Genomic DNA, 9,547 nt, shown 5'->3' with positions numbered 1-9,547 from the left:
CCGCCCTGGATCACAGAGGTCAAGCCAGAATTTGATGTTTATAAGTTCTAAACTTACCCCCAAACTCATAGCTTATTTTAGCAACTATGTCACAAGTAAATATTTAAATATATCTAATACATTTTTCACTATAAATACGAAATTTAAGCAAAGTAGTGATATTATAACTTCACCCTTGTACATAGGTTTCAGTGAATATATCATTTATGTTTTTAGTGTAGAGCATGTTTGGCCATTTTTTTAAAATGAATCTGCTAATTTCGATCTGGTAAGCTACTTACTATACGAAATTTTAGCTGAGAAATTATGGAGTCACATACATACACGAATTATTCATAAATTGCATACACCATTCTATACTATTTTAACTAGTATAGTATTATTTCATTTTTCATTTATCCCAAGTTGATTAAACAATAAAAGAACATTTTACACAACTTTAGCTCCTATTTACAGTAAAAAAAAAATCCTTCCTATACCTCTACTCAAGCCCCATCTGTTCACTCAAAAGAAATAAAAAAACTAAATATTTCCTGTGTGCAAAAAAAAAAAAACTTTTTTAACTGACAAAAAATAGTATTAAAATTGCTAAATTAACTTGAACACCACGATTAATCATTTCCATGTACTGTTGTAATGACTGTTCTCTCTGTAATCTCATTTCGTCATTGAATTTTTCTATGAAAGAACAAGTACGGTAATATAGTTAAAATTATGGAGTCACATGCATATATAAATTATTCATAAAGACATAATTGCATTATTATTTGCATATGTGCACCATTCTCTACTATTTTAACTAGTATAGTATTACTATTTGATTTTTCAATTCTCCCAAGTTTAAACAATAAAAGAACATTTTACACTTCTATACACAACTTTAGCTCCTATTTACAGTAAAAATATATTCTTCCTATACCTTTATTCAAGCCCCATCTGTTCACTCAAAAGCAATAAAACACTAAATATTTCCTGTGTGACAAAAAAAAAAAAAAAAAACACTTTTTTAACTGACAAAAAATACTATTAAAATTGCTAAATTAACTTAAACCCCACGATTAATCATCTCCTTGTACTGTTGTAATGATTGTTCTCTTTGTAATCTCATTTCTTCATTGAACTTTTTAATAAACGATTCAACTCGCCGGTTCAGCTCGTCTTTACTCGGTGACGGTTCAAGTGTTCTTTTTATGCGTTGAACCGGCGAATCATTTCCACGGTTCTGATTCTGCCACGTGTCTAACTTATTTATGTGCCTCGTGAGTGGCACGTGACGACCCTCTGTTATCTTTTTCCATGTGCTCTCTAATGTCTCATGCCTCTTTACTCTTGCTACCCTTAGTGATTGTACCCCTGAAAATCCAGTTATTTCCAGAATTAGCACTAAGCAGAAAACAAAACAGAAAATATGTAACCATCGAAAATTATGAGGTAATTACGTGACGCCAACGTGATTTTTATGAGGTTCCTATTTAGGGTTAGATCAAACGACGTCAAAAATGCATGCTGATAGATGGAAGCGAATTCAGAATTTTAAGAGGATGAATTCACTTTAATTTTTTTTAAAAAAAAAAGACACAAAAGTGCATTTAATAGGGTTTAATCTCACAACTTTAAGGGATTAAACCCAGTACTTAACCAATGTTCTATTCAATCTAGTTTGATCATGTATTTTTTCAGTTAATATTAAATATATTTTAAGAATTATATACATAATATTTCGAGTTTAGTTGGATGATTATGTGTTCACGTGACTCATTTATAATGTATAGATTGATCACAAATTTCAAACATGTTACTTTCTTTTTTAACTCCATATTTAGTCAAACTATATTACAAAATACATGTCAAAAATCACTTAGTTTAAAACATATGACTTTTCTAGTTTAGCCACCATCCACACAAAACTTCCCAACTGATATCCCTTTAAAGCTTAATGCATCGATATCCCTTTAAACTTCCCAACTGAAAATAATTTAGTCAATTAAGCATCTAAAAACATATTAGAGACTTTTGATTTAAATTTTAAAAAACCTCTTTCTCCGTTCTCAAGCATCAATTACTTATATAAGTTAAAAATTTAAAATATTTCACCTTTTTAGTTATGTGCATGCCTCAATAAGCCACAAAATCTCAGACTCATACTTAAAAGAGGATGACATATTTTATGTGAGTTTTTTTTTTAATTTTTTTTATTACATACAGGTAGAGAAAAGAGAAATAGGGAAGGAGATTACTACCTAATATTTGAACCCTCACCAATAAGGTAAAAATTCAGGTAATCAATCAATTGAGCTATTAAGATGTCAAAAAATATTGAGATGGTTTATATATCTTTTTTTTAAGGTGATAGTTTATATAGAGAAAACTAACTAAAATATTGAGTAAAAAATAGTTAAATTTTCATACCTTCAGGACTGCTCCTCGTCAGGGGTTTCCGATGACCAAACCTCGAAGAAACCAACGGTTTTTCAGTGGCTAGCTGTTGAAGTAACTCCGTTTCCACTTCAGGCAACGGCTTAATAACCGAATTCGAAATCACAAACTCATCACTTTCAACTACCTGAGCCGGTTCATTAACCGGTTCAGGCTCCAAAACCTCCGGTTCAGTCTTCTCCTCCAAAACCTCCGGTTCATCTACCGGTTCAGTCTTCTCCTCAAAAACCGCCGGTTCATCTACCGGTTCAGGCATGTATTCAGATATATTCGATCTCGAAATCGCTACCTGTTGGAAAAAATAATAATTCAAAGTTACAGAAAATCAACATTGGTTAGAATTTACTGATATTTTAATTCATGTCTAGTTAGAATAATTTAGAGACTCCCGTCCTAATTTATGTGATATTTTTATCGAAAATCAATTTGACTAAATTTTAAAGCTAAATTGAATTAGATTAACTTAATATTTTAAAATTAAAATTTATATATTTAAAAACTACATAAAAAAACACTATAAATTTGCAACTTTTCCTACGTCAGTTTGATGAAAAAATACATTTTAAAACATCGATCAAAATTCATGCAGTTTTACTTTTGGAGGACGAAATCAGGGGCGGATGTAGCTTAGTATATGGGGGTTCCCAGGAACCCCATGTATTTATTCGGATCCTGTATTTATATTGAAAAATTCAGTAAATATATATCAAACACGACTTGGGAACCCACAAGTATAACCATTCTCTTTATATTTTTTTAATTTGATATGGGTCGAACCCACAAGCATCAAATCGTAAATCCGCCTCTGAATGAAATGTATCACATAAATCAGTATTATAAATACGGATACTACTAGCTGTTTTTATAGAGTCGTGATTGTAGAGAGAATTCAGAGATTTATAAGTTTATGTTAAAATACAGACCTGTGGCTGAGGAGAAATTAACGGCTGTGATTGATCGCTGGAATGCTGTTCTTGACGGTGAGATAGTGAAGTAGCAGCGATGAGGATGATTATACCGTTAAGTAAAACGTAGAGATAAGGAGGCTTTAGCCATGAAATTAAACCTGTCCAAATTGTAGGGAATTCATATAAAACCAATGGAACAAATGATTTAATTGCTAATGCTGAAGAAACTGCTCCAATTGAAATTAGTAGAATTTTCATTGATAACATCAAATTGCTAGTTGATGGTTCCATTTTTTGCAAATTCTTGGATTTGTGGTTAGTTTTGTAAAGCTGAAAATGGTTGTTTATGTGAGAATTTAGAGTGAAGAAGATGGGAATTGTAGAAGTGAAGAAGGAGAGTATAAATAAAGATGGAGGGCTGAGGACGCGTGTTTGTGGGACATGATTAAATCTGGACCGTTGGATCAAGTAAATTAAAGTAGGCAAGGCAAGGTAGGCTTCTGTTCTTGTTTTTTCCTGGTTATTAATTATGGTTGTTGTTTAACGATAACTATCTTTTTTTGGTCCAATAACGATAAGTATTACTCCGTTCGTTCACTTTTACTTATCAATTTTTCACTTTATATATCCTTTAAAAATTAATAAATGAAATATATATTTTATTATAATATTCATATTAATTGGTGTATAGTCTCATTGAATTCGGAGAATAATTTGAAAATGTGTAATTAATGTTAAGGGTAAAACAAAAAAAAAAGTGACCAAGTAAAAATAAAAATTTATTTTTAGTATAGTGGACAAATAAAAGTGAACAGAGGAGTATTTCCTTCACTCTAAAATAATTAAGGTTTTAGACTTGGATACATGAATTGAGGAATTCACTTACTTCTAAAAATAAAAATGTGTATTGATTAAAATACCATTAATTAATAGGGGTTTTGAAACCATAACAAGCACTAAATTTGTTCATTGAATTAAGAATGTGTCAAGAGTAAATTTGGAAAAAGAATGAAAGACTCTCTTGATGGACTAAAAATCTCAATTATTTTGGATCAACTTTTAGAGTCTAAATTCTCAATTATTTTGGATTGGAAGGAGTATACTTGTATGTTACTTCATCCATGGATTTTAGTGTAAATTTAGTTTTTATTTATTTCTGATTTTTTAATACATGGCCAGCCTCATACCCATTTAGGTACTTAAACTTAGCTTTATTCTAATTGAACACCTCAACTCTAATAAGGTGTTTTAATTAGATATTTTCAACTTTTGAAAAAAAAATTTGCCCGTGTGTTCATCCCTTTTCTAGATAGTTAAGTTAACTATATAAAATATAATTAATTACAATGACTGAAGAAATAGCGACGAGAAAGAACCGAGGGTTTTCGGAAATGTGTTATATTTCCAGGGGTTAAGATACTTTTCTACCCCTCTCCCCCACATTATGGGATTCAACTGGATATGTTGTTGTTGTTGTTGTTAATGACTAAAGAAATAGCGCCAATTGAAATTAGCAAAACTTTCATCGATAGCATCAAATTGTTCGTTGATGGTTCCATTTTTGCAATTTTTTGTAGCTTTGTGGTTAATTTTGTAAAGCTGTAATGGTTGTTTGTGTGAGAATTTAGAGTGAAAGAAGATGGGAATTGTAGAGATGGTATTGGGAGAGAGGAATGTATAAATAAAGATGAACGGTTGAGGACGTGTTTGTGATATATGACGAAATCTGGGCCGTTGGATTAGGTAAAAGATAAGTAGGCAAAGGTAGGCTTCTTTTTCTTGTATTTTTCTGGTTAGTAATTATGGTTATTGTTTAACGATAAGTGCCACTTGGATGTCTTCATGCATGGTTTTTTAGTGTAAATAAATATCACGGAATCCATTTTTGAGTTCATGTAAGTAAAAATAATCATTGTTCTAGAGGTTTGAGTTTCACAGGTGAAACACGAGGACATAGTAATCCTAGAATACTTTCATCTGTTAGAGTTTGATAACTCCATAACTGTGACTGTTTTTTAAAGATACTGCAAAATCTTTTTATTTTTCACACATAATTCAATATCTATTTTGGGTCTGACTAATTAGATTTCGCTACTTTAAAATTTAAAATTTGAAGGGGTAGAGGGGTGGGGGGGGGGGTGTGGAACAACTAATTATCATTCCACCATAATCATTAATGATATACTTTTTTTAGAAGATACTCCATAGTATAAGGAATATGTACATTATCAATATTATAAAAGTTAATCTACATACATATATGTGTCACTTGAGAAACTGCACGATTATCTTATTCTATTTTTAATTATTTCTACTTTACAATAAATTGACATATATTTTTAGTTGGTTTTAAATATGAAAAAGAAAAGTAAATTTAGCATTAAAAAGTAGCATATGAGATAGTGATGACAACATGCATATAAATCGATAAGATTCCTTTATGTGGGATAATCAAATTTTATGAAGATAAGAAATGGGAGATGTTGAATTTAAGTTATAGTGAAAATGATGTTGTGATATATTTCTCTCTCAAATAAGATTTGACCACCTATGAGACAAAAAGACATGGTTGTCAATTTCGTAATGTTATTGCGATTAACAACCATGAATAAGATTTGACCACCTATGAGAAAAAAAGACATTGTCATCTATTTCGTAATTTAACGAGGTTAAAATTACGAAATAGACGACAATGTCTATTTTTCTTGTGTTAATTTTAGTTATTTCATCCCGATAAATTTACATAAAGCCTGTGAAAGTATTTGCATGTATAGTTTATTAAAGCAAAAAACAAACAAAAAAAAAGGAAGAAGAAGAAGAAGGAAAAATTACCTGCGAGGTTTTAACCAATCATTCTTTGGGTTGAAAAAATTATTGAATCCTAACTTCCTAAGTAAGCAATGGCAATTCCTCCACTTTTTACATTACGTCAGACACCAAGAATATATATTTTTTGAGATGATCAATGAGAGAGATAGAGAGGTTACGTCAAATTTCTCTTTTGCATAAAGTCTCTTGATAAAGAGATTTTCCTACGCAAGTTTAATTGATTTTTGTTACACAAAATTTTTAATGACTTTTGTAATCTTTATGTAAAGTTGAATTACTGTTTTGTTTTTTAAAAAAATAGCTTAGTAATTTTAGTGTAATAAAGTAAAAATTGAGTGACCATCTAGGGATCGATTCCCACTTAATACTTTTTTTTTCTCTTTTCTTGTCCACGTTCTAGAAATTCTAGATCTGCCTCTTATTAGAGGTCCAAAATCGCTTTTTTAATCATGATATCAAAGTCAGAACCATCCTAATTCGAACTATCCTAATTCATTGTTCGACTAATATGGCCCTCATCTTATATTGTCCCCGGTCCAACTGTCCAGTTCTAGGCGTGTGGAGAGGTGTTGAGTCCCACATCGATGGTTAAGGGTGGATGGTCTCTTTATATGATCTTGGACAATCCTCATCTCATGAGCTAACTTTTTAGGTTAAGTCTAAGTTCCATTTCTTTATAAATTGTTGAGTTTCAAGAAAAAGTGGAGGTCTCTTTATATGGTCTTGGGCAATACTCACATCTTGAGCTAACTTTTGCAGTTAAGTCAGACCCAAAGGTTCAATTCTTTAACATGGTATCAGAGCGAGCTCCACACCAATTCTTGATTCATCGAGGTTGGGCCCCATATTATTCATCCACGTTCTAGTTGGCAGGCTTGAACATGCGAGAGGTGTTGAGTTTCCCACATCGATTATTAAGGAAAGGGGAGATCTCTTTATATGATCTTGTGCAAACCTCACGTCTTGAGCTATCTTTTGGGGTTAAATTAAACTTAGTGTCTATTTTTTTTAACATTAAAATATGTCACAATGGCTACTTAGCTAGGAAAACTGGGTAAAATGAAAAGTTTCTGTTAACAACAACATATCCAGTGTAATCTCACGAGTGGGCCTGGGGAGGCTCGAGTGTACCCATACCTTACCCCTACCTTAGGAGGTAGAGAGGTTGTTTCCTGTAAACCCTCGGCTAAAATAAAAACAAATGGAAGCAGTTAAAAAAGGAATAACGACAATGAGAAAAAAAAAAAAAGCATGTCAAAGCAATCTAAAAAAAAAAAATGAACAGTAGCTCCAGCATAATAATACGAAAATCAAAATACAAAAAGGCCGATAATAACAGAAAATGAAGGACAAATATACTTTAAACTGAAACAAAGGAAGTACTATTTTCCACATGTTAGAAACTTTTTGAAATATTCAAATCAGATGCGTGCACCCCATGACCAGGAGTAAATATACAATTAACAATTTCGAGAGAACAATTTCGGGAGAATATTTTTAACCTAAGTTTTATATTTGTCATAAGAATTTATATTGTATATTATTATTAATTTAGCATTGAGTGACTCAAATTTAAAATGGACGTGAGTGGGTGGGAAGCTTTGTACCATTGTATGGTAACCCGTCCCTATGGCTAAACCCGTCAACCGGTTCCGGTTAACCGTCTATTAACTACCGGTTTCGGTTTCTATTTTTTTGGAATCGGAACCGGACCGGTTAAATCGGTAAAACCGGTCGAATTAATTTTATTTTTTTTTTAATTGTAGCCGTTGGGCTGCTAATATGGACCGTTAGGCAACTGTCCCAAACCCATTCCCCCCCCCTCCCCCCACAAACTTTTTTTTAACACTTTAACCCATCCCCTACCCCTATATAAACTCCTCTCCATTTTCATTTTAATCCACACCAATTCACTCTTCTCTTTCTCTCAATTATAGTTACTTTGCAACAATTAGCCACTTTAAATTTCTCTCAAATAAATATTATAAAGTCTTATTATAGTTTCAATTATTAATTTTGCAATTATAATATTGTTGGTGGAGTTGGTGATTTTGCAACAATCAAGTAGCTTTGGTGGATTTGCAATTCTAATTTGCCTTCACTTTGTTGGAAATTAGTCCAAAGAATTTGGTACCTTCGTTCCAACTCTATCTTTATTTTTCGCAATTTAATTCTAGCAATTTAATTTGTTGCAATTTATTTTCTTGTGATTTAAATTAATTCTATTTAATAATGCCGAAGAGATTTAGACGTGGTGCCGGTAGTAGTGGTATTGTTAGGGGTGGGCTTAATGAGGAAACATTTGTGGAAGAAACACCTAATTTAGGTATTGATGTTGGTGGAAATAATCCACTTTTAGGTCATGAGGCAATGCAACAACATTATACCGACACTTTTAATGAAATTGATGGTGATGAAACACAAGCCCCCGAAAATCCCATAGGAGATACATGTCCTGCACAATCACATATACAAGATAAACCGCCTAGAACTCGTAAGCCAACCGCTAAAATTTGAAAATTTATGACTAAGGATAGGGAAAGCCAAACAGTTAAATGTAGGATAGGGAAAGCCAAACAGTTAAATGTACCCTATGTGAACAAGTATTTGCTTTTAGGCAAGGAACTAGTAAGGATGGTGGAACGGGTACACTAAATGGTCATATGAGAAAGAAACATATGGATGTTTGGGGAGAGCAAACGGATTCAAATGTGGGGGTATTCAAATGACGATAGACCCACGAACCGGTAAAAATTTTAAGTATGACAAGAAAAAAGAGCATGTAGAAATAGCTAAAATGGTAGCTTATGATTGTTTACCATTTTTCTTTCCTTCGGATTTGGGGTTTGTTACTTACATTCAACGTTGTTATAATCCGTTATTTGAGGGTATTCCTAGAAGTACTTGTAGAGCGGATGTTATCGATTTGTATAAAAAATATAAATTTTATTTGCGCCATGTATTTAATTCTTTAAATTGAAATGTTTCTCTTACCGCTGATTTGGGTCTTAGTCTTAACAAGTTAGATTTTTTTGCTATTACATGTCATTGGGTTGATGACAATTGGGTTATGCAAAAAAGAATTATAGCTTTTTTATATAATGAAGGAAAAGGTCGTCACGATGGAAAATTTTTAGCAGATTCAATGTCTACTATTATGAGATTTTTTTTTAACATTTATAGAAAAACACTTTGTATTGCTTTAGATAATGCTTCTAATAATACAAAGGCGATTGGTCTTTTAAAAAGAGAATTAAGCCCTCCGCTAAAAAATATTTTTCATGTGAGATGTAGTTGTCACAATTTAAACTTAATTGTTAAAGATGGTCTTGTGTGTTTTGACGATTCTATTCAAAAAGTTAGAGATGCGGTTG

The 9,547-nt window shown here is 31.9% G+C and overlaps 1 protein-coding gene across 2 annotated transcripts; it reads right to left on the bottom strand.

Annotated features, from left to right (window-relative positions):
• Positions 1-717: 717 nt before the first annotated feature.
• LOC132037297 (uncharacterized) lies at positions 718-3,712 on the bottom strand. 2 transcript variants are annotated; one of them, XM_059427790.1, is made up of 4 exons: positions 3,360-3,712; positions 2,666-2,725; positions 2,410-2,626; positions 718-1,353 (listed from the first exon to the last, which is right to left on the bottom strand). In XM_059427790.1, the coding sequence occupies exons 1-4, from the start codon at positions 3,633-3,635 to the stop codon at positions 1,046-1,048; spliced, it is 861 nt and encodes a 286-aa protein (XP_059283773.1). In that variant the 5' UTR covers positions 3,636-3,712; the 3' UTR covers positions 718-1,045. The 2 variants fall into 2 exon arrangements, with proteins under 2 accessions (XP_059283773.1, XP_059283772.1); XM_059427789.1 differs by having other exon boundaries at positions 2,410-2,725.
• Positions 3,713-9,547: the final 5,835 nt, after the last annotated feature.

Source organism: Lycium ferocissimum, chromosome 11, assembly GCF_029784015.1.
Source record: "Lycium ferocissimum isolate CSIRO_LF1 chromosome 11, AGI_CSIRO_Lferr_CH_V1, whole genome shotgun sequence".
Classification (NCBI taxonomy): domain Eukaryota; kingdom Viridiplantae; phylum Streptophyta; class Magnoliopsida; order Solanales; family Solanaceae; genus Lycium; species Lycium ferocissimum.
This window is presented reverse-complemented; position numbering and strand designations above follow the sequence as displayed.